The 27,026-nt window shown below is 54.4% G+C and overlaps 1 protein-coding gene across 5 annotated transcripts in view; it reads left to right on the forward strand.

The window, feature by feature from the left end:
- The window catches only part of SPECC1L (sperm antigen with calponin homology and coiled-coil domains 1 like), a 169,806-nt gene extending 144,915 nt beyond the window's left edge, over window positions 1–24,891 (forward strand). For all 5 annotated transcript variants that reach the window (XM_037823453.1, XM_037823456.1, XM_037823454.1 and 2 more), the window contains 3 exons: window positions 20,541–20,657; window positions 21,190–21,249; window positions 22,680–24,891. In XM_037823453.1, the coding sequence (XP_037679381.1) occupies window positions 20,541–20,657; window positions 21,190–21,249; window positions 22,680–22,769 (267 nt within the window). In that variant the 3' untranslated portion in view covers window positions 22,770–24,891. The remainder of the gene's footprint in view (window positions 1–20,540; window positions 20,658–21,189; window positions 21,250–22,679) is intronic.
- Window positions 24,892–27,026: the final 2,135 nt, after the last annotated feature.

Raw genomic sequence — 27,026 nt, forward strand, 5'->3', positions numbered from 1 at the left:
TTATTTCCTTCCTTCCGCTTACTCTGAGTTTCATCTGGTCTTCTTTCTCTAGTTTGTTTTCGTGGAAGTTGTGGTCATTGATTTGAGACTTGTCTTTTTTCTACCGTAGACGTTTATTGCTGTAAATTTTCCCTAGTTCCGCTTTAGCAGCATCCCACAAATTTTAATATGCTGTGTTTTCATTCCTATTCAGCTCAAATACTTTCTAATTTCTCTTTTGATTTCTTCTTTGGCCCATGGATTATCCAGAAATTTGTTGTTTAGTCTCTAGTTACTCGAGGAGTTTCCGGAGAGCTTTCTGTTCTTGGTGTCTAATTCAGTCCATGGTGGATGGAGAACATACTTTCTATGACTTGAGTCTTTTTAAGTTTATTGAACCTTAGTCTATGGCATAGACTGTGTTCTCTCTTGGTAATATTCCATAATGCACAGTTGAAAAGAATGTTTCTCTGCACTTCCCGGAAAAAACATCTATAAATGTCTGTTAGATCCTGTTGGTTGAGAATGTTGTTCACATCTCCTGTATCTTTATTTTCCATCTACTTATTCTGTCAATTGTGAGGAGCGGGGTATTGAAATCTCTGACTATGACTGTGGATTTGTCTGTTTCTCCTTGCATTTCTAACAGGTTTTGCTCTGTGAATTTTGAAGCTCTGTAGTTGTGAGCATAAATGTTTAGGATTATGTTCTCTTGAGAAATTTACCTCATTGTCATCATGGAATGACCTTCTTTATCCCGGATGTTTTCTGCTCTGAAATTGACTTTGCCTGATATTAATATAGCCACTCTAGCTTTCTTTTTATTACATTTAACGTGGTTTATCTTTCTCTAGTGTGTTTCTTATAGTTAAGTCTTACTATTTTTGTCAGTTATTTTCTTAGTGATTACTCTAGGGGTTTTAATATACATCTTATCACAGTTTACGTCAGGCTTTTCTGACTTAATTTGGTAAAACATAACAACTTTGCTCCAATATAGCTCCATGTCCTCCGTCTCCTTTGGGCTAGTATTGTTAAAAATACGACTTCTATTAGTGTTACATAAACCCAACAGTACAGTGTTATAATTATTGTTTTATATAATCTTATGGGGTTTTTTATTATTTTTAAAAGAAGAAAACAGATGACGTCAGCTTGAGGCAAGAGGGCCACAGTCTCCCAGTATTCTTACTTGAAGTTTCAGAATTTTATTTTTATGAATAATGCTTCTTAATTTGTTATTTGCCTTTGGTTGTTTTCTAGACCCCTGAAACGGTTTTTTTTTTTGACAGTCGTGTCCAGTTTCATGATTATTCTTCGGGGAGAGGATTTGTTGACCTCTTCACTGTACCCTAGCCAGAAGTTTCCTTAGCATGCTTCCTTTTTTGGGTTCTTTTTTTTTTTTTTTTTTACTGTCCAGATTCTCCTTCAACTAATCAAAACAACGAAGCACTCATCCTTTATTCTCCCAGAATTGTGTGTCCCCATGGATTGAAGAGAGTCACTAGACAGATAAAAATAGCTCAGCCCCTCACGGCTTCCTCTGTAATAATAGAATGTCTGCAGACAACCAGGAGAAAAGGAAGTTCTCTGTTAGTAAGTTTCTGAAGTACCCAGGATGATGCACCTGGAAAACCGAGGCCGGCCCTGCCCCTGGCCGCTCCACGTCCCCGCCTCGGAGCCCCTGGGGTGAGTGGGTCGTCTGGGTAAAGGTATTTTCCTAAGGTGGGGACACCGGCCCGGAAGCAGTCAGCTCTGCGGCCCTTCCTGGTGACAGCTGCTGGAAGAGGTCGGGGGCTGGAGAAGCTTCCTCTTCACACACAGCCCCGCTCCCACGCGTCTGTCCAGGGTTGCAGGTGGGAAGTTCTTCCTCTTTACTCCCTGCATGCACTTTGTTTCTCTTGGAGGGAGCGCCAGAGAAGGTGCAATGAGAATGGTTAGGCAAAGCCGGGACTTCCGCCAGGAGACCCAGCACGGTTAGAACACTGCGTTAGGACCTCCTGATCGCCAAAGCACAGTTTGGTTGGCTTGATTTCCTTTTCTATAACTGGAATCTTAGGTCACAGGAATGGCCTCCCAGAGTTAAATAACAAAAAAGGTGCAGGCAGTAGATAAGCGTTTTGCTCTGAATCGAATCAAGGTTGGAAGTCTCAATTTTTTCATTTTGCATTGTCACTTTGCACAGAGACTCGGCGTACAAAAAGGTCTTATTGTTTATAAATATCACCGTGTTCCAGGGGTTAAAAATACTTGAGCAAAGGGAAAGAGCATAGCCAGAACTTGCAGTCCCACCCGTTCTTTATGTGGACGTATATATATGTACTCACAAGCCATAGAAACTGCTGGATTCGAATCACTCGTTGTCCTGATAACAAAATATCTTAATCCAGAGAGCTTGCAGTGGTTGGGCAAGAACTTCCCATTTCCACAGGGATTATAAAAGCGAGCCCCTCCCATCTGGGGGCTCCTCCCAACCTGTGTTCTCCGCAGCACCCAGCAGAGGTTAGATTTGTGCTTGGAGGTCACGGTGGAGTGAAAGAGCCATTTCCTGTTTTCAGGGGATTCCTTTAAATGCCAAACTTAGCAGCTGGGAAACAAAGTTTTCCCATAACCGCAATCTACTTATTGCGTTCTTTTGAAACATGATTTCGATAGCAACTATTAACATCTCTTTTCAGAAATGTCAGGGATCTCTTTTTCTTTTTTTTTTTTTTTTTTTAATTAATTGCCTAGTACCGTTTATACCATCAATTCCTTGCATCAGTGTTTGCAGTGTGTGTGTGGTGGATGAGAAGACTCAGGCGAGTTTTGTTTTAAGATTTTCCTCCACAGGTGAAAGGGTTATAGCTGGCACCGTTTCTTAAATACCGGTTTGCACTTTTCTCATCGTGAGCATCGTACAGAGCTACCTTCAGGGCCCGTAAACTTCAAAAGCTATTCGGTTAACGGTGACCTGCCCCCACCAGGCGGAGGGGTGGTCTTGACACAGCGGGGGCAGCTGCTCGGATCTTGGGGCCGCACCTACAAAATGGGCACCTGGAAGTGCCAGAGGAGTTCTACCTGAGCCACCGAGGCTCGTCCTTCTCCGTGACTCCAGGTTCTGATCCTTTCCCTCCACTCTTTCCCCTCAGCTCTCGCTGTCGACCTAGGAGAGAACTTGCCGACTGCAGTAAAATGGTCTGGGTGCCAAAGCTCCCGGTTAATGTCAAGATAGTTGTCTCAGAAATGCTTTTCTTGAGCTAAAATATCAAGTACTGCGTCTGAATCAGCCCCCAGAATTGCATTCTCAGAAGTCAGAGAAAAGCTTGCCTTGGTTTCTCCCTAGAAATCACGGAGGCCCAGGGTTTCATATCACTGATGAGGAAACCACGAACCGGAGCTGTGGCGTTACATGCCTGGGTCTCCGAGCTCCCAGCCCCAGGCCTCTGCTGCCAGGCCCGCCTGCTCCCCCACAGGGTCCCAGACTCTTCCTGCATTTCCAGGAGGCCGGTGTGCCTAGCTTCAGCAGTGCTGGGGCCCAGAAGTCAGAGCAGTGGCACTCTCAAGGGCTACTTGATTATTTTGCTAATAGCAGAATCATTAAGTCACCCAGGTCAAGCACTCGGCAAATGTCACCTCAGCTAGCTTGCATCTGTCCATCCTACACAGACCTTTCTTCTTTCCAGCACGAGAAGTCCTTTTCCTTCTGTGCCTCATCTGCTTTGGAACGGATGCCAAAAGCATGCCAGGAACTCTCCAGAGAGGTTGGAGTTTGACAGGCCTTTTCATCCTATATGAGCCCTCCAGGTTCTCGCACATGGGCCTGATAAGGAGGAGCCCCCAGTTTGTAAAGATGCCCCACGGCCACCTCAGGGTGCATCACGATGGAAAGGGGAAGAGAAACTTCTTTCCTTTCCGAAGGGGCTCTTTCGATTGAGGATGAAGAAGGCTGTCCTGATTCTCTGTTGCTGGCTGAGAAGTGCTACCCCGAAACTTGAGAGGATGACAATATTAATTTGGGTCCTGAATCTGGAGTTTAGGTGGGGCCCATTGGGGGTCGCCCATCTCTCCTCCACCCAGCTCCCCCTAAGGTGGCTCAGCTTGGGGAGCTGGAGTCTCCTGAAGCCCCCCACTCTCAAACCTGGGGGTGCTGGTTGGCTGGGGGCTGATGGCGGGGCCTCCACGCAGCCGCTCCATGCGGCCGGGGCCTCCTCACTGCGTGGTGGCTGGTCCCAAGGCAAGCTTGCCCGGCCGGCCTGCCCTGAAAGGTCCCACAGCCCCTCCTCCCCCACCTTCACCAAGGCCCACCCAGTCACGCCACCCCTCGACGGGGGAGCGGGTCGGTTCTGAAGAGGGCCTGGGGCCAGAAGTCTGGGTGCCACAGAGCCCGTGGCCTCCTGTTTAAGGAAGTGGGCAGGCTGATAGCCTGACCCTGGCCTGAGAGAACCCGACGGCACTTTGGTAAGAAACGCCGCATCTCCCCGACGGAGGGACTCTGGGTGGAGCAGGCAAGTGGGGGTGAGAACAAGGGACAGTCTGGTGCAGACGTCTGCTTTGTGGAAGCTACTGCATGTGCATCTGCAGGGTTTTGAGCCCTGGGACACACGAGGAAATGGTCCCATGCCCTTCAGATCCCGCCTGGGTGTCGCCATTGGACATCACCTTTCCTTCAGAGCTCACCTGGACCACACCTGGGTCTACAGTGATTTGAGCCTGTACCGCATTCTGTACAAGACCTGAAACAGAATGATTAAATGAGGAAAAAGCCTGAGAGCAGAGAGCCCCTCTGCGATACCCAAATGTGTTTGTGGCCCTGGGATTCTTTTTTTTAAAAAAACAGTTTATCGAGGTATAACTGACATAGGATAAACCGCACATATTTAAATTTGGCGAGTTTTGACGTTCTCACCACCATCCCCACCTTTAATGAACAAATCCATCAGCCCCCAAAAGTGTCATTGTGTCCCCTTGTAGTTCCTCTGCCTGCCTCTCCCACCGCCACCCCACCCACCCCAGGTTACTGCTGCTCTGCCATCTGTCACTATATAGTACTTCCCCTGTTTTTATAATTTTATATAAATGGAATCCTAGCATGTACTGTTTTTTCCCTTTTGCTCTGGCTTTTGTCACTTAGCATAATCATTTTGAGATTCATTCATGTTGCAACATGTATAGTTCATTTCCTTTTTTTCTGACTAGTCTATTTTAGGGATATGCCATGATTTGCCTTCCATTCGCCTGGTGATGGACATTGGGTTGTTTCCAGTTAATAAAGCTCTCTGAGCACTTAGGTTGAGCGTACGAGCCCCGTGGCCAGATCAGGTATGTGGTGTAGGTTATAGGAGCAGCCGTTTGTCTTCACTTTTTATTTTGAAATAATTTCAGACTTACTGGAGAGTTGCAAAAATGATACAAAACACGTTCTGAGAACTTCACTGTGTAGCCCCACCCCAGATGCCAAGATCCACCAACTTACAACATTTTGCCATACTGGCTTTATCATTTTTTCTGTCTGTCTATCTAGTTATCTTTCTGTCTGTCTGTCTGTCCATGTAACTGTTTTCTGAACATTTGAGAGTAGGTTGTACACAACATGCTCTGTGAATGCTTAATACATCCTCCGTGCACATTTCCTAAGAAATGTGCTGTTCACTTATGAAACCCTTAAGTACATGTACCAAGTTCAAGAAATCTAAGCTTGCTGTGAAATTGTCTATGTTCCAATTTTTTCATGTCCCAATAATGTCCGTTTGAGCCATTTTTCCTCCATTATTAGATCTAGTCAAGGATCACGTATGGCATTGAATTCTCATTTTCTCTTTAGTTGCTTTTTTTTTGCAATTGTGGAAACAAAAATACAACATAAACTTCCCCATCTGACCCACTCCCAGGCTTTCCGCTCAGCAGGATTCATCACATTCGTGATGTTTCGTTACCCTCACCACCATCGTCACCAGAACTTTCTCATCCCCAGAGACTCTGCCCCCATTATCCATCACGTCCCCGTGCCCCCTGCTTGCCTCCCTGCTAACTTTCCATCTCTCGGGGTCAGCATATCCCAGCTGTTTCGTATCGGTGGAATCTTACAGTATCTGTCCCTTCGTGGCTGACTCAGCTGCACTCAACACAACATCTTCACGGCTCATCCGTGTGGTGGCACATCTCGGAGCGTCATTCCTTTCCAAGGCCGAGTAATATTCCGTTGTGTGGACAGAACACATTTTGTGTGTCCTTGCAGCTGCTGACGGTCATTTGCGTGGCCTCCGTCTTCTGGCTGTTTTGAATAATGCCGCCATGAACGTTTGTGCACAGGTATCTGTTTGAGTCGCTTTCCCTTGTGTGGGTACCTGAGTAAGGATGGGGTGGCTGGGTCATGTGGTAATTCTGTGTTTAACTTTCTGAGGAACTGCCAGACTGTTTTCCACAGCGGTTGCACTATTGTACATTCCCACCAACAATATTTATTAAGTTTCCTATTTCCCCGCATCCTTTCCAGCACTTATTTTCCATTTTGTTGCTAATAGCTATTCTAGTGCATGTGAGATGGGATCTCATTTCCCTAATGGCTAATGATGTTGAGCATCTTTTCATGCACTTATTGGCCATTTATGTATCTTCTTTGGAGAAACGTCTTTTCAAGTCCTTTGCCCATTTTCTAACTGAGTTGTTTGTCTCTTGTTGTTGTTTGATTATATCCAGGGTACATTATATCCAGAATATATTAAATCCTTATCAGTTATATTGATTTCCAGATATTTTCTCCTATTTGGTTGGTTGTCTTTTCACTGTCTCCAGATAATGCCTTTAGATGTGCAAAAGTTTTTAATTTTTGTGAAATCAAATTTGTCTATTTATTGTCTTTTGTTAGTTTGTGCTCTTGGTATAAAGTCTGAGAATCCGTTGCCTGAATCAAGGTCCCAAAGATACTTCCCCATGATTTCTTCTAGGAGTTTTATAGTGCTATTTCTTATAATTGGGTCATTGGTCCACTTTCAGTTAGTTTTTATGTGTGTGGTATGAGGTGGGGGTCACTCTCATCCTTTGCATGTGGATGTCCAGTTTTCCCAGCACCATGTGTCGAAGGGACTGTTCTTTCTTCACTGAGTGGACTTGGCGGCCTTGTGAAAAATCAGTTGCCATAACAGGGAGGGTTGATTTCTGAACCCGCAATTCTGTTCCATTGGTCTGTATGTCTGTCCTGGGGCCAGCACCATGCTGTTTGGGTTACTGTAGCTTTGTAATAAGTTTTAAGATCGGGAAGTGTGAGCCCTCCAAGTTCATTCTTCTTTTTTCGAGGTTGTTTTGACTATTTGGAGCCCCTTACCCGTCCGTGTAAACTTGGTCATTAGCTTCTCCATCTCCGTGAAGAAAGCTGGGGGAGTTTTGTTGGGGATTATGTTAAATCAGAATGTTACTTTGGGTAGCATTGACATCGTATTAACAATATTAAGTCTTCTAGTCCATGAGCAGAGATGTCTTTCCATTGGTTGTCTTTAATTTCTTTCAGTAATAACTTGAGGTTTTCTGCCTCCAAATCCTCAGCACCCTTGGTAAATTTCTTCCTAGCTATTTTATTCTTTTAATTGCTATTATAAAAGGAATTGTCTCCTTGATTTCATTTTCGGATTGTGCGTTGCAGGTAGAGTAGGTTTAACTTTTTAAGAAACTCCCAAACTATCTTCCAAAGTAGCTGCACCATTTTACATTCCACCAGCCGGGCTTAGAGTTCCAGTTTCCTCACGTCCTCACCAGGACGCGTGGTCGGCCCGCAGCCTTCTGTTCACTGGGCAGGGCCTCGTCGTGGTTTCCATTTTGCACTTCTTCACGACTCACGGCGTTCAGTCTCTTTCCGTGTGTTTTTTTGCCATCTGTGTGTCTTCTTTGGTGAAGTGTTGTTCAGCTCTTGTTCCCATTTTCTTATCATGTTATTGGGTTTCTTACTGAGTCTTGAGAGTTCCTTATATATTCTGGGTATAGGTTCTTTATAAGATGCACGTGGTTTGTGAATATTTTCTCCGAGTCTGTGGTTTGTCTTATCTCTCTGTTAACAGAGTCTTTTGAAGAAGCAGAAGTTCTTAATTTTGAGATATCTAATTTTTAAATTTGTTTTTTCTTTCATGGAGCTTGCCTTTGGTGTTGTAAGAACTCTTGCCCTAACGCAAGATCACAAAGATTATCTCCTATATTTTCTTCTGGAAGTCTGATAGTTTCTGGTTTTACTTTAGATCTGTGGTCTGCTCTGAGTTACTATTGTGCATGGGGCCAGGTGTGGATGGGGCTCAGTGTTTTTGCACGCGGCCTCCGTTAAGCGGGAAGGGTTCCACGTGGCAGAGAGAGCCGTGTCGATGCAGGCGAGATGCCAGAAAATTCTAGGGATGGACGAAGGTGAGAGGAGCAGGCACGTCTTCTGCAGTATCTCCTGATCCTTCATCATGGTCAGGGACGGCTGCTGAGAAAAGAAACAAACGGCAGGTCCGTTTCAGAGTCATCTTGGTAGATCACAGACGAGTGGGTTTTTGGGGTCCCTGGTGATTGTCTTAAGGTACCCGAAATTGTAGAGAAAGTGTAGGATGCGACCCTGTTGGTCCACATGTTGGATCTCAGAGCCCTGCTCCTGGCGGGGGGTGGCACTCGGCAGCTGCATCTCGGCTGAACTTGTGGACAATTTTATCTCTCTCTTCTGTCACTCAGTCATTAGATATGTATTTAGTGTTTACCTTTTCACACCCAGACAGGTGATTCCATACAAGGAGGGATCTCATGCAGGCTAGAGGTGGCCTTGGCCCTCAAGGAGCTTTCGAAATTATATCTGAAACATCAGTTATTATTTCCAGGCCTTTTCAAATTATTCTTTTTCCTGGGCATAATTTAACCCGTTCTTTTATGACTCTGATTTAGAATCATGGACGTTTATTCCCGTCACCCTCTTGCTTCTGTGCCGTTGCAGTCGTCCCCATGTCCCCCGACCCCCTCGACTTCGCTGCGTCTTTATGTATTTTTTACGAAGACGCCAACAAAAAGAGCGAGTAACCCACCTGCATATGAAATAAACCCAGGAGAGGTCAGATGGGGTTGGGAGAGAGGGACGCACACAGAGCCCGCAGGGAGCCGTGGCGGCAGCTGTCGCTCACACTGTCCTCCAGTGGTTTGTCACGGTGCCGCGTCATAGTCCAAAGGCCAGTGCTCAGCCGCTTCCTTTAACCAGTCATGTGTTGTGCTAAAAACACTCGCGTTGGGGGCTCTGGGAGAGCGGTACAAGGGTGCTCCCACACCTGTTGCCTTTTTTAGATGCTGTGCCATTCTCCCTCTGCCACGATGGTACCTGGTAGGTGTAGAAACCGATCTGATGACAGATTTAAGAGAACACAGCAGTTCCTGCTGTAAGCAGCAAAATAAGTTCATCCTAAGGTGAGCACGCTATCCTGAGCATCTCGTTTCCTGAGATCATTTCCTCCCCAAGCTACTGCAAGTCCATGGGGCACTTCGCTGCAGGCTGCCTCAGCAGACACATTACCCGCGGTGCCAGCCCTGAGAAGTGCTGCCCGGGTAAGACCGTAGCCCTTGCCGGCGCACATCACGAGGTGGCACATCACGGTGTTCTGGGAGCGTGGGACTGGGGGGGTGATTTTCCTCCAAAACGTGAGTCCCGAGAGAGTAGCAGTGCGTCCAAACCTGCATGTTCCTTGCTGGGGTTCACCAGCCACACAGCAGTCCTGGATCCTCTCGCTCTGGATTGAATCCGCAGTGCGCTGTGGACTCCGGGTGGTGGTAGTTCCTTCTCTGTGTCGCTTTCGTGTTTGAACTCTGCATCTGCCCTTTCTGCTTTAAAGGAGTGGGCGTACCTCCCAGCAGCCCTCGTTTCTGGAAACGGAAGCACTCTTTCCTTCTGCTAAGCCTAACCTTACACGGAAGCTTCCACTCTCTCTGGACTTTGCTGCTCGACTCCCTTTACTTGCTGTCGGAATGTTCCGGAAGCAGCTCGTTGTTCCCAGACCTTGGCTGTGAGCCTCGAGGGTGGTGTCGGGTCGTCTTCCCAGCGCCTGGTGTTGTGGGGACCCCATGGCGGTAGCCGCTGTGGCGCTCCCAGCACCCCGGCCTCTCCGCCCGGGCCGGCCGGTGCAGGGCTGGCGGCGGGGCGTGTGCCCGGCGAGGCGGACTCGGGCCGGCGCAGCTGTCTTCCGAGGCCTGGAGGCTTCCCCGCCACCCCTGGGGCAGAGGGGAGGAGGGCAGCCGGGGGGCTGTGCCGAGTACGCTCCAGACGGTCGCGTCGGATCAGATCCTCACAGCTGGTTGTCTCCCCCGTGTTGCACGTGAGACAGTGGAGGCTCGTGGAGGTTAAACTGGACGCCCGCGGCCTCGCCGCTCGCAGGAAGCGGCCCCAGCGCCCTCGACCCTGAGGCCCGAAGGTCCCGCACCGCCGGGCCTTCCAGACAGAGGAGGGGTTCAGGTAAAGACCTTTCTGAGGCCTGAGATGGGGCACGGTCGGCCTTGAAGCGAGAGCCTCCTTCCTGCCCCGGAAGGTTCTCGCAGGAGGTCCAGGGCTTTCCTCAGAGAAGGCGCCTGGACGGGGTCTCCAGGCGGGACCGGGCGCCCTCCAGGCCGTGCCCCCCAGACCGCTGCCCCCGCCGCCCGAGGGGGTTCTGGACGTCGAGTTTTGTTCCCTCCCCGAAAACGGGGAGCAGGGCCTGAGGAGAGGCGACTGCCACACCGTCTGCCTCCTTTTCCCAGACCAACCGCCATCCCCACCCGAGCCTGTCCAGGGGAGCTGCGGTGCAGCCCCTTCGGTCAGGACGGCCTTGCAAGGAGAAGTAACCCCTGTCAAACGCCGAGCCAAATCCGTGGAATGTTAGCGAGCAAAGACAACCAATTCCAAAGCCACTGATTTGGAAGCTCCCTGGCTCTGCCCCTGCTGCTCGCCCTGGCTTCCTTCCTCCCTCCGTCTTCCCCGCCAGAAGATCTGCATCCAGCTCCAAACCTGGGCTTCCTGGGGACCAAGCCTGGGGCCCTCCCTGAGGGTCCCTCCAGCAGCACGCAGCAGTTTGGGCACCTGACAACCCCCCAGCCTGCCTTCATGCCCCCCAGCACCCAGGCTAGGCCCACAGCAGGGAGAGAAGCAGGCCCCTGGTTGCTTTTTGGCTCTATATCTCATTAGCATCCCATGGCACCCCGAGGTTCTTACACGAGGCATCTCCAGGCCTCCCTGGAGTCCTGCCAGCTGCTCCGTCCATCTGTCCATCAGGACCCGAGGGGGCCCAGCAGGAAGGAGCCTGCGGCCGTCCCCTCACGTTGTCCTCAGTCTCAGACATGACCCCACACCACCCTGAAAAGGCACCCCACTCACCTCTCCCACGGTGCTCCAGCACCCTCCAAATCCTGCTGCGGGGCCAGGGTGTGTGTGAGTGTGTGCACATGCGTGTGTAACTCAGCGGACCCTCTGGAGCCCCCCACCTCTGCCCCCGGGGCCCCCATGGACCCTGCTCCCGGCCGTCCACACAGGGAAGGTCGGCGCTGGGGCGAGCTGGCACAGAGGCGAATCGTGACTTCTGGCTTCTTGCCCCCTGCCCGTAAAAATGCCATTTCCATAAACAGACCAGAGCCCGAACTGCTACTCAAAGAGCAGGTGGCCTGTGGGGTGTATTTCTGTCCCTTAAGCAAACTTCAGACAAGTGAAGATGTTTTACAGTGTTTGTCACCTGTTTGGGGAAGACGGGTGCGCGTTCTTGGCTCTCGTGCCCCCCCCCCTCACTTCCCAGTGCCGACAACGGGGACCGAAGCGGGCATCCACCCAGAGGCGAGGGGAGGGCAAAGCCAGGCCCAGAGTCTGGGGGCCGGGGGGGGCAGCGAGGGGCCGACACTACGCCGTCCAGCTGGGGTGTGGGGGCCCGCACGTCTAAGTCCATGTTTCTGTGTGCGTGAAGAGGACTTCAGGTGGCACTGCAAGTCCCCAAATTCCCCCCATCCGGCAGACTGGCCAGTTGGGTGGCTCCGTCAGCCTGTCCCAGATGCATCCTGAACAGACGGACAGACGGCTACCTAAGGGAAAAACGGGACGGAACTCCCATCTAGGTCTGTGCTCGAGGCTCTTTGAGCTTTAGTCCTGGTAAATATCATAACCCTCTTGATTTTTTTCTGCCCTCACCCAAACAGAATTATCTTGTAGAGTACAAAAGCCCTGAATTGACTTCAAAATCAACTGTAAAATCTGAATTCATCAACATGGAACTTGGATTGTAGTTACTAGTATGTTTTCTGTGCCTCTGTTTTAAAAACAAAATGAATCGTTCCATTCCTAGAGAGATTGCCTGTGCAGAATGAACCATGGGAAGTCCTTACGTCGGTGTCTTTTTCCTTCAAAAAGTGAGGTTTGGGCTTTAGGAATCTTTTATTTTCAAGGGGCCGGCTGGTTGTTGGTGTGGGGAGCCAGGATGAGAGTGTAAGACGGAAGGCCGTGATGTGCACGTCTTCCCACGGGGCCCCCGGCTCGTCTGTGGGGCACAAACAGGCCCTTCCGGGCAGAGAGAAACACGCCGAACATGTATTTTACAGTCCAGGGCTTCTTAACGCACTGAAAAGTCCCGTTTTAAAACAGAAATTCCATTTCTAGTCAACCTTTGTGACATAAGCATGTGGCAAAAAAAAAAAGTATATATTATAAAAGTTGTAGCACTCTGTAAATCTAGATAATTCTGCTTTGTGCCATGGTGGCTTCTTAAAACGTGTGATCATTCTTCTAGAGCTGGCTGCCACTCACCAGGGTTGACAGCAACCCAGGGGTGAGAGGTAAACGGAGCCGGTTTTCTGTGGTGTCCTCGTGGCCCCCCGGCTGCAGAGATGCTGAGAGCCAACTCCCCAGCCCACCTCTCCTCTGCTCCTGGCCCCTCTCCCGCCACCCTGCCCAGTGCCCCCAGTCCCCGTCTGTTCTGGTTTGCTAACGCTGCCATTATACAAAACACCAGAGACGGGTTGGCTTTTATAAAGGGGGTTTATTTGGTTGCACAGTTGCAGTCTTAAGGCCATAAAGTGTCCAAGGTAACACATCAGCAATCGGGTCCCTTCACTGGAGGATGGCCAGTGGTGTCCGGAAAACCTCTGTTAGCTGGGAAGGCACGTGGCTGGCGTCTGCTGATTCCAGGTTGCATGTCAAAATGGTATTCTCCAGAGTGTCTGCATCAGCTTCTAACAGCCGTCTTCAAACTGTCTCTCATCTGCAGCTCCTCTCTCAGCTCCTGTGGTTTCTTCAACGTGTCCCTCTTGGCTGCAGCAAGCTCGCTCCTTCTGTCTGAGCTTATATAGTGCTCCAGTGAACTAATCAAGGCCCAGGCTTAATGGGTGGGGCCACACCTCCATGGAAATTATCCAGTCATCACCCACAGCTGGGTGGGGCGCATCTCCTTGGAAACAAAGAATTACAATCTGAACAACACTGATAGGTCTGCCCACACAAGATTACACCAGAGAACATGGTGTTTTGGAGGACATTATGCATCCAAACCAGCACACCGTCAGAGGTCATTCTGCTCCCCCTGGCCAAGACATGTGGGGCTCGTGGGACCTGGTCTCCGCCCCTCCTCCTCTCTGTCCCCTTTGACCCCGGTGACCCCACTGGGACCCCAGTCAGTCCCACCCTTTCACTCCTGGAGCCCACATTTTATATCCCCAGACCCACGTGTCCGAGTCCCACCAGCACCCCCCTGGGTGTCTGAGAGGAGCCTCGAATGTAACTGTGCAGACTGCACCTGTTCGTCTGCTCCCACCCACACCCTCCCCTGCAGGGAGCCGTCTCCGCCTGCTGCCCACCCTGGGCGTGCACCTCCGCCTCGTCCACGGACCCCTGCAGCCACTGCCCGAGCCGCCTCTGCTCCCCGCTGTTCTTCAGACCCCTGGGCTCTGTCGGGCCCGCCTTTCAGGACCTCCCACCTCAGTGCCGACCCCTGCAGGAAAGCGGGCACCTGGCCCCGGGGCCTGGCACTGAGGACACAGGGGCCCTGGCGGGGTCAGCAATACTCAGAAAGAGGAGTTCCACCCCCGGTATCTGCCCAGCAGGCCTTTCCCACCCCCATCCACAGATGCGTGGCTGGGCCACGGCCACGTGGGGTCGCACGCTCCCAGCAGCCCCTTCTCTCCCGCCCCAGGCCCTTCACACCTCCTCTGTTTCCGTGCCAAGCCTGCCGAGCGCAGGCCTCACAGACGGCCGTGGGGCCCTGTCCAGAGCGGACACACACTGCTGGCAACGCCCGGGTCCACGCCAAAGCCGTGTCCTGGTGCCCCACGATGCCTGCCAGTGCTTTTGGAGCGAATCCTTTAGGCCGTTTGTTATCCACACTTGGCTTCTCGAGACACAGAGAGGAGGAGGCTGCGCCCACTGCTGCGGGGTGGCACTGCGTGTTTGTGGGGAGGGTCCCCTCGGCGTGGCGGGGACCCAGGCCCAGGGCACGGGCTCGCCAGCGAGCAGCCGGGACAGTCCAGACAGTTCTGTGGCTCGTTTGGTTTCCTGGACCAGGTTGACAGCATCCGCCACCCAGCATCCTTCTATCCTCCCTACAAGGAGTGAATGAAGTCCTAAGCTCCCTTCTGTGGGGCAGGCACCCCACAGTTTCAGCGTGTTAACGATGCACTGTGCAGCCAGGCAGGGATTTGTGCCTCCGTGTTTTGTTCCGGAAGCCTGGAGAAGCCCGAGGCTGACACAGGGTGAGAAGGGGTTCACCAGGCTCCTGCACCCCAGGCGTGTCAGGCCTGGGCTCAGCCCCCTGCCCTCAACCCTGAAAGCTTGGGGGCTTGTGGAAAGTTTCCTCCTGGTGTTGACTCGTTTTTGACCCAAGACACAGAGACTTTACCTTTTTTCCACAATGGCATGAAAATCCTGGGCAGTAAAAGAGATCACTGAGGGGACCAGGAGTGCACAGGGGGATTCACCTGCCAAGGGGGTGCCGGGGGGCCAGGCCAACGGTGGTGGTGGACTCCGACTGCCCCTCTGGTATCTGTCACCAGGGAAAGCTGGTCGGGGCCCGGGATCCTCCACCCCGTGTCACCTGCTCTGGTCTTGGGCTCCGGCAGCCGTTGGGGGTGCCTGGATTTGTGGGGAGCAGGCCCGGAGCCCCGGACACTGGCTGGCCGTCTCCTCTGTGCAGGGGGCAAGAAGAGTCTCCCGTGGAGGCAGCTGATCCTCCGGTGACCTTGTGAGATTCTGTCCCTTTCCGTGCCTTTCTGCCTGAGATATTTACGCATCCTGCTGTGGCACTGGGATAGTTCTCCCGGCTGGGTTTTCGGGGGCCGTGCTGCAGGGGGCTCCGATTTAGCCGTGCAGAACCCAGCTCTGTTGTGTGTGGCCCTTCCTATGTTCAGTCAGCATCACTTGGTGGTAAAATACTTCAGCCCAGAACACTGAACTCAAGTAACTTCTGCAAGCAGCAAGTTTGGGGGGAGTAGACGCGGGCCAGCCAGGGCTGGGGGAGCCTTGCGATGTGGATGGGGGGCCTTGGGATTGGGGGCTGCCCCCGTGCCTTCAAAGCACCCCGATTCCGGATGGGGCTCATTTTCCCCTGGCTGTTGGCCCGAGTGGGGCGCTCAGGGGTTTCGGTTGGGTTTGGTGTCACTTGGTGGTGGCATGGGGCTGGGGGGTACAGGGTGGACTCGGGGGGCCCCCTGTGCACAGCCGCCCAGCCCTTCCCCCTCAATGAGGGTGCACGGGCGAGGCCGCAGGGAGCCGCCTGCCTCGGTTTGGGCCTTCCCCCCACTGTTGAAACGGCTTTGACGTGTGATGAATGAGGTCACGGCTCTGACTCGGGGCTCAGGCCTCCAGCCGGGCCGGAGGAGCGGCTCCTCCACATTTGGTGAGCTGTTTTGCCTTGAGGAAGCTGTGGCCGGGGAGGCCCGGGTTCCCACAGCCGGTTTCCTCCACTGGAGGAGCAGGTGCCGCCACGGTGAGGCCCGGCACGTAGGCTGCCCGCCAGGGGCTCCTGCAGGAAGCGTGGAGCTGTTTTCCTGACCCCGGGGGCAGCGGTGCGAGCCCTCGGCCTCCGCAGAGACGCTGTCCCGGCCTCGCGTGACACTCACAAGAGGCATTCAAAGCCGCCCGCCCTGTGCTCCGTGCAGCCGTGCCCGGCGTGATGACAGGAGACCGGGCTGCCAGGCACAGCCGGGCCCCCAGGGGAGGAGCGTGCCGGAATAATCCGCAGGCCAGCTCCGGCCACGGCACGTGCCTTGGCCTCTTGGGCCAAACCCTGTACTTAAAAATCACCAGCAAAGCATCTCTGGGGACGGTGAGGATTAGAAGGAGGTGCTGTCCCTCGTCCCAAGCACAGGGGCCCTGTCCCCGGCTTCCTTCCCCGGGTCCTGATGGCACCCGGCTGGCTCCCGCCGAGGTTCAGAGGTGTGTGTTACGGAGGACGGGGCAGATGTACCAGGCACAGAAGGAGGAGGCGGGGGCTGTCATTTGGGACAGAGCGGGGACCCCTGGGAGGGCTGCCGGGCTGGAGAGGTGCAGCGGGGGTTCTTCAGGGCTGCATCTCTGTGGCTGCGGCGGTTTGGGGACTGCAGCTCAGAGGCAGGGAGGACCCGGGCCAGCCCCAGCCTTTGGGGAAGGATGATGTACGTGTGCACACACCGATGACCTGGGCAGCGGCCTGGGACACAGTTGCTCACAGAAGGGCCGCCCTTCAGGAGCTCAAGCTTTGACTAGAAGCCCCCAGAGGGCAGCTCTCTGGGCCCCTGCACCCGGGGACAAGACACCCGGTTGATGATGAAGCGTCTGAGGGGGTCACCATCAGGCATCCTCCCCATGACCTGACAAGGTGCAGCCGGGCAAGACGAGCCACCCAGGAGGGCTGACGGCAGGGCCCGGCCCCGGCCCACACTAGTTGCTCAGTGTCGGAGATGGCAAAGGGCCCAGTAAACTTGGCGTGCTTTCATCTTGCCAGTAAGGATAAAGGTCACATGCCAGCGACGTCCCTCTCTGAGATGATAGAATATTCCGAATGAGATGCTGTTGTCCCCCGTCTTCACATTACAGATAACAGGGATGATTGATGTTGGGAGGAAGCAAGCCCCCCACAAAAGGCTGGCTCAGCTCCCCAACTAGGCCTGTGGGCGGGAACCCCTTTTCATATGGGAACTCCGAAGATGTTTCTGGGTAAGAAGCCCGAGCTGGATGAGGGGTGAAGTCCTTATAAGCAAAGGAAATTGGACACGGGAAGAGAAGCCACAGGAGTAGCCAGAGCTGGACGTCAGCAGAACCCAGAAGAGAAAGAAGATGCCGCCATGTGTGCACTGCCATACAATGGGAAAGCCAGGGAACCCCGGAGACGGCCGGCCAGGGAAGATCGCTACCCTGGAGAAGCAGGCCTTGCAGCTCTGAAACCAGCCAGGAAACTCCTGTGGTGAAGCCAGCCATGCACGGTATTTGTTTTAGCCACCGGGAAGCTGATGCATTGGTACAGAGTGAATCTTGGGCCAGGGTCCCCGCCTGGGGAGGTGACACTGGGCCCTGGTTTTCTCCTTCGGCTAAGGGGAGGCTCCTGGAGCTCACCCGCCCACTCCCAGGCCCTGCACAGTGTGCACTTATCTGCCCATGTCCACTGCACTGGAAATGAAAGCTGACGAATAGCCAAATGTTGATTTATTTTAAACCCATCGCCCCTAAAATAACATTTTTAATGAAAAAGGCCTATTTTTATATACCCAGAGGAACTGAAACCAGGGACTCAAATAGGTAACTACACACCATTCCCAGATGGCGCTGTCCGCAATCACCAAAAGATGGAGGCAACCCAGGTGTCCGTCAGCCGACAGCTGGACAAACAAACTGTGATCTGATGCTCGATGGAGCATTATTCAGCTGTAAAAAGGCTAGGCTAGGCCTCCCTATAATTGTGCCTAAGGGCCTCCTCCCGAATGCCTCTTTGTTGCTCAGATGTGGCCCTCTCTCTCTAGCTAAGCCAACTTGAAAGGTGAAATCACTGCCCTCCCCCCTACATGGGATCAGACACCCAGGGGAGTGAATCTCCCTGGCAACGTGGAATACGAGTCCCGGGGAGGAATGTAGACCTGGCATCGTGGGACGGAGAACATCTTCTTGACCAAAAGGGGGATGTGAAAGGAAATGAAATAAGCTTCAGTGGCAGAGAGATTCCAAAAGGAGCCGAGAGGTCACTCTGGTGGGCACTCTTATGCACAATTTAGACAACCCTTTTTAGGTTCTAAAGAATTGGGGTAGCTGGTGGTGGATACCTGAAACTATCAAACCACAACCCAGAACCCATGAATCTCGAAGACAGTTGTATAAAAATGTAGCTTATGAGGGGTGACAGTGGGATTGGGAAAGCCATAAGGACCACACTCCACTTTGTCTAGTTTATGGATGGATGAGTAGAAAAATAGGGGAAGGAAACAAACAGACAAAGGTACCCAGTGTTCTTTTTTACTTCAGTTGCTCTTTTTCACTTTAATTATTATTCTTGTTATTTTTGTGTGTGTGGTAATGAAGGTGTCAGGGATTGATTTAGGTGATGAATGTACAACTATGTAATGGTACTGTGAACAATCGAATGTACGATTTGTTTTGTATGACCGCGTGGTATGTGGATATATCTCAATAAAATGATAAAAAAAAAAAAAAAAAGGAGCCAAGTCCCAGTTCATGCAGCCAACACGGGTGAACACTGAAGACGTCACGTTGAGTGAAATAAGCGAGGCACAAAAGGACAGCACTGCGTGGTTTCACTGATGTAAAGTAGAGTGAGCCGACTCACGGGGTCAGACTCGAGGATAGAGGGTACCGGGGGACAGGGTCAGGACAGAACGTGAAGGGAAGGCTTTGAATGTACAAAGTTCCTATTTAGAATGACGGAAAAGTTCTGGTAGTGGATGGTAGCGATGATAACACTGAATGTAATTAATAGCACTGAAATGTATATTTCAATGTGATTAAAAGGGAATGTTGGGTTGTGTGTATCATAATAGAATAAAAATTTTGAAAAAATAATCCATGTAACTGCACTACACAAACAGTGAGCCCTAAGTTAAACTGTGGACGATGGTTAATAGTACAGTGATGAAAACGTGCTTTCGTTAATTCTAACAAATGTACCACATCAGTGCGAGGTGTTCATAATAGAGAATCCTGTATTTTGTGCCTGACTCTTCCGTAAACCCACAGCTTCCGTAATGAAGGAGGAAAAAAAAAAGAAAAAGACTGACTTTTTCCCAAACACAGAAACATAAATCAGTGTTTCATTTTTGCAACTTTACCTTCTGCTTCTGCATATTCAGAATGTTGCTGTATATTGCTTGAGGGAAAGAAAATCTGGCCTCACACAGATAATGTAGTTGGAAAAAGTAGAACAGTTTAATAATCTTTTCAGTAGTTTGTGTTTGGTACTACTACAAAACCTGACAGTTGGGAGCTCCCTGGAGGTTAGTTGCCGTGTGGTATCTGAAACTGTATCCGTGAACTTTTTGCGCTCTGTCCATGAAACCTGTTGTCTACCTCATCCTTGAGTGGATTTTTTTTCCCCTTTTTTAACCCAGCCCTGATTTTATGCCATCATTTGGGAACCATCGGTTCCGAGTTACGCAATCTTCCAAACGCCAACACATTTCATCGTACAATATTTAAAAATCACGTCTGTGCGTATCCCCACCAGGCTCACCAGAAGAGCTTTTAGATACCAGGAAGCCGTCAGGCTCACAGCAGCAGAGGCCAGTTGCCCAAATTTCTAGTGTTTGCTCAGAAGCTCGAATTTTACCGTTGGCAGCAAGATACTGTCTGTTGTTTTCCTCAAAGCGACAGGTCTCTCGGTTCATTTTCGAGAAGGCGCCTGCTGTCCTGGTGTGGCCAGGCTCCCTGGGCCTTGTCTCCTGTGAAAACAGCGTTCCTGGGAGAGCAGGGGCCGGCTGAGCTCACGCCTCGGCGGGCAGGTGGCTGGGGCCCAGCTCCCCCCGGGGCTGTGGCAGGACCCCGGGCGCCTTCCACCGCGGAACATTCCAGAGACTCGGACCTGAGGCTCAGGATGTAATAAATGTCGGTAATTTTGCTGCCTCATTGTGGTTATCTGTAAGTGAAACCTAGAATTTTTTTATTCTATTTTTAACTGCAAACGCATGGCGGGAGGAGCCAAGCCCTGCTCTGTGCTGACATGTCAGCGGTCTTCCCCACGTTTGCTTTTCGCCATCCGGGCAAATCGTGTCCGGGTGTGTGGAGTGCGCTTTGGGAACCTGCTCTGAGAACCACTGGCTTTAACAGAGACCCGAGACCGGCTCGTATTTTAAATAGGCTGCACTTTATGTTTGCTGGTTGTCACCCGAGTCCTCAGGGTCACCGTCTCCCTCCACTGGCCCTTTGCCCACACCCAAAGGCCCCCGGTCCAGGAAGTAGCTCACCAGTCACCGTCGCAGAGGCGTGAGTGTGTCCTGCCAGGCCGGGCACGGCTGGCGCTGAGGGGTGCCCGGTGCCGGGGGCTGTGCCGGGGCCCCTGCCCGGCTGCGGTTTCTGGAGGCCCTCTCCGTCTGGGCCTGGTGGCCTTGGAGGCCGCTCCAGAGAGGGTCCCGGCTCGTGTTGCTCACACCGTCTCTCTCTCCTCCCCCAGAACATCGACATCACGAACTTCAGCAGCAGCTGGAACGACGGGCTGGCCTTCTGCGCGCTCCTGCACACGTACCTCCCGGCCCACATCCCCTACCAGGAGCTGAACAGCCAGGACAAGGTGAGGCCGGCGTCCCTGTCCCCAAGGAGGAGGCCAGGGTGGGACCGAGAGGCTGACGCCTCCCCCGGCAGGGCCGGCTCCCCACCAGCTCAGAGCTGACGTCCCCCAGGCTCAGGCTCTCTACCCAGAGCCCGCTGGCCCCTCATTTGGAAAGCTCTGCAGCCCAGAATTCCCTGAGTGACATTGCTCCCAGTGGCAGGACCCAGAGCTGGCCAGGGAGGGCTGCTTGGGGTCTAGGGGGTCTCGGGACGTGGCTTGAGGCATCCCCTTCAGGGAGCCCCTGCACAGGCCTAGAGCCCTCTGGGTACCCCCTTCCCGGGTCCTCAGACAGGCCTGGAGCCCGCCGGGGAGAGAACGCATCGATAGGTGTTTGTGTCCGGCTTTCCGGATCAGCACCCAGTGGCTCCGGGTCGGGGTGTCGGAAGGAAACTTCCCTGGGCTGAGGGAAGAGCTGGGGGCTTGTGGGTGGCCCCCGGGTGTGGGCCCTGTGAGGCCGGCAGCCTTCCTCCCCGTGACGCGGCTTCTTTTCCAGAGACGGAACTTCACCCTGGCCTTCCAGGCGGCTGAGAGCGTTGGCATCAAGTCCACCCTGGTGAGCCCATCCCCGCGGGTCCCGGGAGGCCTTTCCGTGGCAGGAGCTTTCCCCGGGCAACGTGGCCGCCACCAGGCCAGCTGGGGCCCTGCAGACCTGGGCGAGACCCCACTTCCTCTACTGAGGAAACATCTAGCAAGGGCCCCAGAAGGCCTGTCCCAGCAGGCCCGTCTGCCATTACTCCAACCAAAGGGAGAGGGTTGGGGTGTCCTGAGTCAAGGAAAGTAGCTTAATTTAGGGCCAACCGAGCCTTTCCTGCACTGCTTCACTGCCACTGAGAGCTGCAGGAGGGGCTGTCGCGGTCTCGGGGTCTGGAGTTGCCCAGGCCTTCAGAGGCTCATGGTGGGCAGGCTCCCAGCTGGGGCTCTGCCCGGGGAGACTTTCTGGGAGAAAATGTCATGTCCAGATATGGAGGCCGTTGCTCCCACCTCCAGAGATGCTGCCCGGGGAGCACAGTGCTGGAGTGCTGGGGACCCCCAGAGTAGCGAAGCCCCTGGGTCCAGCCAGGACCCCAGAATCTCCCCAGCACCCACCCCCGGGGGGCCCCCTCCTGACCGTCACCTCCAGCCGCTCTCCGCAGCCACCACCTCTGAGTTCGCAGGAGCTTGCTGGCAGGGTGGCCCCTGCTCCTCCGTGTGTGCAGAAGAAAGGAAAACTGGGGTTGCCAAAGCACCTTCCATTATCTGGGTATTTTATAGCACTCGTGAGAAGTTCTCACATGTAAAGAGCAGCAGGTTTCCCCTTCCTAAAAAGCTTTCAGCATCAAGATTCTCATGCTCGCTAAATAACATTTCTTTTTTTCGACACCACATCAATAGTGCACGGCCCTTTCTGTCCAGCTGGCTACAGCTCAGGGGCCTCCACCCAACGGGAAGATTCGTTCCAGCTGCCCCCTCGGGAGCTAGAGACGTTCTTTGGGAACACGGGGTTCAGCCGGCAACTGTACATGCCCCCCTTTCTCCTCTGGAGACCCCAGGGCCCCGTGTTAAGGGCTCTGCACACTTGGGGACGGGAAGGGGTGCATGTAACGCTGCTGAATCCAGTGTGTCCCAAATTCATTTCCACACAGGATCGATTAATATCTGCCAGGTCACTGCGGGTCTCCAAAATCCAGTTAAAGAACAGCATCCTGGGTTAGTGCAGGTTACTGTCCCCCTGTCGTTCAAATGTCAAGTTCTGGGAATGCCCAGGCAAGAGAAGCTCCCAGGACAGTGACGGAGGAGAACGGCTTCCAGAGGTGCCCAGCTCCGAGCGGTCCCAGCAGGGAGGAGGGGAAACTACCCCGTGTAGGAACGGCTGTGGCGTGGAGGCTCTGGGCCCGGTAGAGCAGGGCTGGGTGTCAGAGGGCGACACAGATGCCCGGGGTCGGCAGGGAGCCCGCCGGGGCAGCCAGGAGTGAGATTTAACCACGCGCCTTTCTCCTCCATCAGGACATCAACGAAATGGTGCGAACTGAGCGGCCCGACTGGCAGAACGTGATGCTGTACGTGACGGCGATTTACAAATACTTCGAAACCTGAGCGCCCGTCCAGAGAGGCCGCCCGGCACCACCCGGGGCCTCCTGCAGCTCCCCGGGGCCCCCGTTCGCCACGCTCCACCATACAACGTCCAGTGGCCCTGGCGTGTGGCCTGCTTGCCCTGGGACCCCATCTCGGGCCGGGCACCTTCCCCGTTCTCTCCCAGGCCAGACGGGCTCCAGGCCCAGTTCACGCAGATTTACCACCGAGGTTTTCCTTCTGGAGTGAACATTGAACTAACTCCGTGCTGTGGGTGTCAAAAAAAAAGGCTCACTCGCAGGCGAACTTCGGAAAAGGGATGAAACCCCACAGGGCTTCTGAGTCTACCGTGCAGGTTCCATTTCTGGGGAGAACCATGGAGATGTTTTGCTACCGGAGAGAACCCTGCAGAGGCTCCGGCCGGGCTGGGTTTTGAGGGGTGGGACGGCCACCCCTCCGCCTGACAGGGCTGTCCCGGCCAATGCAATTTGCAACTTTGCAACCTTGAACTGAGAAATGACAAAAACACCACAGTGCACGGGATCCCTGGCTCTCGGGCCTGCTGCCCCCAAATGGATTCGTGCTTCTGGGCCCCTGTTGACCGGAAACGGTTCAGGGGGCCCCTCGCCCGAGGCGCCTGCCTGCTCCTCTCCAGCTTGAAGAGGGTTCAATTCCCGGCTCCGGCTTTAGGTTTCTGGATGTAAGAATTGGTCATCAAGAGTTCTCCTAGTTTAAAAGAGAAAAAAAAAAGCATTTTTGTTGTAGGGAACTATGGGAAACATAGAGAAACTATAGGAAATGTAGGAGAACCATGGGTAATATAGTTCCTGTTCTATTAGTCCCAAAGCCAGATTGTGGTAAACCTGAGAGAGAAAACACAAAGTCCGGACCGTAACGTGGTAGGACAAGCAATGGCAGAAGAAAGGGGACGGTGGGAAGCCTGGGGAGCGTAACGAAGCCGCTTCTGAGTCCCAAGGCTCCGTCTTTCCAGCAAGAATTTAAGAAAGTGCCTTAGCTCCTGGCAGGGGCAGCCCCCCGTGCCCGGAAGCTGCCGTCCGCGCTCTCGCAGCCGTGGGGCCTGGGTGCTGGAGCCAGTGCCCCCTGCGCGCCCTTCCCGAGGCAGTGCAGCGACTGGCAGCCCCCCCGGAGCCCCTTCTGCGCTCCGGGGAACCAGAGCCTTCCTTGAGGCGACTTCCAGCTGGGACCCGGCCCTTCTGGGGAACAGTGTGCCGTAGCCTTGTGTGTGCCCCTAACCCAGCGGTCGATGGTCTGAACGGGGGCAAGACCCGTTGCTTCCGGAACACAGCGGCAGGTGGCATCTGCCGGGCCCCTGGGGAAGGGCGGCCTCAGTGGAACAGGACCGCTGCTGCCACTGGCTGCTGGGGTGCAGGGGGCTCCCCGAACCCTGCATGTGTGTGTGGCCTGAGGAGAGCACGGATCTTCTGAAACAGGCTGGGGCTGTGCCTCTCACCCTGCCCATTGGCCCCCACCGGCGGCCCTGGGGTGAAGGGCCCGTCTTCGGCCCGGTGGGCAGCGGCGAGTTCCTGGCCCCCGAAGCCCCTCAGGGACGCAGGCTCGCACAGCTTGCTCCGTGGAAGGATTACCCTGAGTGATTTAATATGCTGCGTTCACATGTGCCCACTTTTGTCCCATCTGCCCGAGGAGGCCTGTCCGCCCCTGTCTGGACCCAGTGGGTCTGATCTACAGTCTTGTTTTTGTTTGTTTATTTTATGTTGGGGGAGCTGCTGGCCTGGGCCCCCCTCTGCCCTCCCCCGGGGCAGGCAGTGCAGGTGGGCTTGGCCGGGCCCCCCACGCTTGCTTGTGGGTCTACGGGCGAGAGGATTCCAGCAGCATTCCTCCCTGCCTGTCTGCGTAGGATCCTTGTTATAACACTATCGACTTCACAGAATGACACTCGACGGTCACAGAGACGTGGGGGTGGATTTTGAGGTGCAGGCGCACTTTGCTTTGTCCCCCAGGAGCGCCCCGATGTGCCGGCCGCCTCTTCTCCCGTCGAGCACACACTCTCCTCCAAAAGGGCCAGTTGTGTGTGTAGTTCTGGACCCCAGGCCTCTGCCCACCGATCGTCGTGTTTCATTTTGTTCGACTAAACGTTCCCGAACATATTAAAATTGTTTGAAACACATCGGGCTCGGGCTTTTCTGGCTCGTCCCGCCGGGACCCTCCCGGCTCGTCACCCTTTCCACCCGGGGTCTGAGGCCTTGTCTGAGACGCGGGGCACGGCCCAGCTGAGCTCAGAGGGGCAGGCAGCGCCGGGACCACCGAGAGCCTAGATTTGCTGTCAGCACTGCCCCCCGAAAATGGAAGGACCCAGCGCCCTCCAAGCAAAGTACCCCAGCCCCAGGCTCCTGGGGGTGATGGAAGGCCTTAGACCCTTTTCTTTCTTTTTAAGCAATGTCACATCATCTTGGAGGTGATTTTCAAAATATATAAAATTACAAAGAAAGAAATTCAGTAGTGACGCCACCCAGAGCTGTCTTACCACCGGGTGTGGGGTGTGGGGTGTGGGGTGTGGGGTGATGGCTCCGTCTGAGCCCCAGGTGACCCGTGGGGGGCAGCCCGGGACTACGCACAGCTGGTCAGCGTGAGGCAGGGGTCCCTCCGGCCACCCCCTCACTGAGAGCGCTCACGGCCTGTCCCAGGCAAGGCATCCTCTTCACCTTGGCTTAGGCAAGGGTTCCGGAACCTTCTGGGGGGGCAGCTTTGGCAGGTGGGAGCAGGAAAACTGGGGGCCCCAGTAGTATCCAGAAGGGCTACCCAGGCTTCTGTCCACAGCCTTGTGGGCTGGGGTCCTGGGTTCTGTTTTGGGGTGTCCCTTAAGCAGAGAGCAGGGACAAACACAAAATGCTCCCAGGCACCCCTCTGCATCGGGGACATGTGGGGACACTGCTCTTGGGGTCCCAGCTGGCTGGGGAGGTGCCAGCTGGGATTCAGGGTTCTGGGGTCTGGCCAGAGCTCAGTGCCTCTGTCAGGAGGCAGATTTGGGGTGGCCTGGGAAGGGAGGCCTCGGGCACCCCAGCCTGCTCCCTGCAGGATGCAGCGTTCCCAGCACCCTGCACCCAGGCTGGATCCCCGGAAGTGGAGGGGACGGCTGGAGGGTCCCCCAGGGCAGGATGAAGCAGGAAGTGGGGAGCTGGCGAGCCAGAGAAGGGGTATGGAGTGGGGCGCACCCACCAACCCAGAGCCGGGGGCACCTGTGCCCAGAAGGCCGGGGCCGTGTCCCTGTCCCCAGGAGGCCCCTGGGGGATATGTCCATTACCGGGTGTGTGAGGGTCGGGCCCTGAGGAGGGGAGAGAGAGGGGTCTGCAGGCCGAGGGGAGGCCCAAAAGGGGACCCCAAGGAGGGGCTCCCGGACCCTCCTCCCAGGCCTCCTCTGTGAAGCGAGGAGGCGGCCAGGTGTCCCCCAAGTCCCGGGACAGTCGGGGCGCAGGAGGACGGACGGGGGGGAGTCAGGCTTGCCCCTGGGGCTTCGCTGTGGCCGTGGACACTTCAGGGGTCACTTTCTCTGGCGTAATTTTGCCTCTGAGGATAAACTGGGGCCCAGGGAGGCTCCCACTTCCTCAACACCAGAGCCCCAGGAAGCGTGCATGACTTTCCCCTTGGGAGAAGTTCAGTGAGTATCTCGGGGTGCCCTGGTGTGGTTCCCAGGCCCCCAGCCCAGCACCCACTGTGGCAGGGGGGGTGCCTCATCCTGGGGCCCCCTGCTGGGGCACAGCTGCCCCCAGAGCAGCCGCTCCACAGCCAGAGGCCACCCGGTGCATCCTGGCCGGGAACAAAGGGCAGCAGGCAGGGCCACGGGCGGGGGTGAGAGCAGAATTCGGGGTCACGGGGGAGCCCGGCCCCCTGGCCTGGGGAGCTCGGCCTGCCCGGAAGGAAGGGTGGACGCCCTTCTCCTTACAGCCCAGCTGGGGCCGTGCAGGGAGTCCCAGGCGCAGGGCGAGCTAGAACCCCGGCCCAGTGGGGTTCACCATCTCCCAAGGGGGCAGAGCAGCCTGCACCCCACCCTTCCTCAGGGCAAAAGCTGGAAACTTGGAGGGCAGCCCGGGCTCGGGCACCTGCACAGGCCCCACGCCTGAGGGGTGCTACCACAACCCCCCCCCCACCCATGGGCACACCTGCTCCCCGGGGAAGGGGGCACCCAGCTGGAGGGTCTCCCCACACATCCCAGGCTCTGGGCAGTGGCTTTTGCTGGCAACCGGGACGAAGGTGCACAACAGATGACCCAGGACCCCGCGGCAGTGTCCCCCTGCCTCTGACAGG

Source organism: Choloepus didactylus (genome assembly GCF_015220235.1).
Source record: "Choloepus didactylus isolate mChoDid1 chromosome 23 unlocalized genomic scaffold, mChoDid1.pri SUPER_23_unloc1, whole genome shotgun sequence".
Lineage (NCBI taxonomy): Eukaryota > Metazoa > Chordata > Mammalia > Pilosa > Megalonychidae > Choloepus > Choloepus didactylus.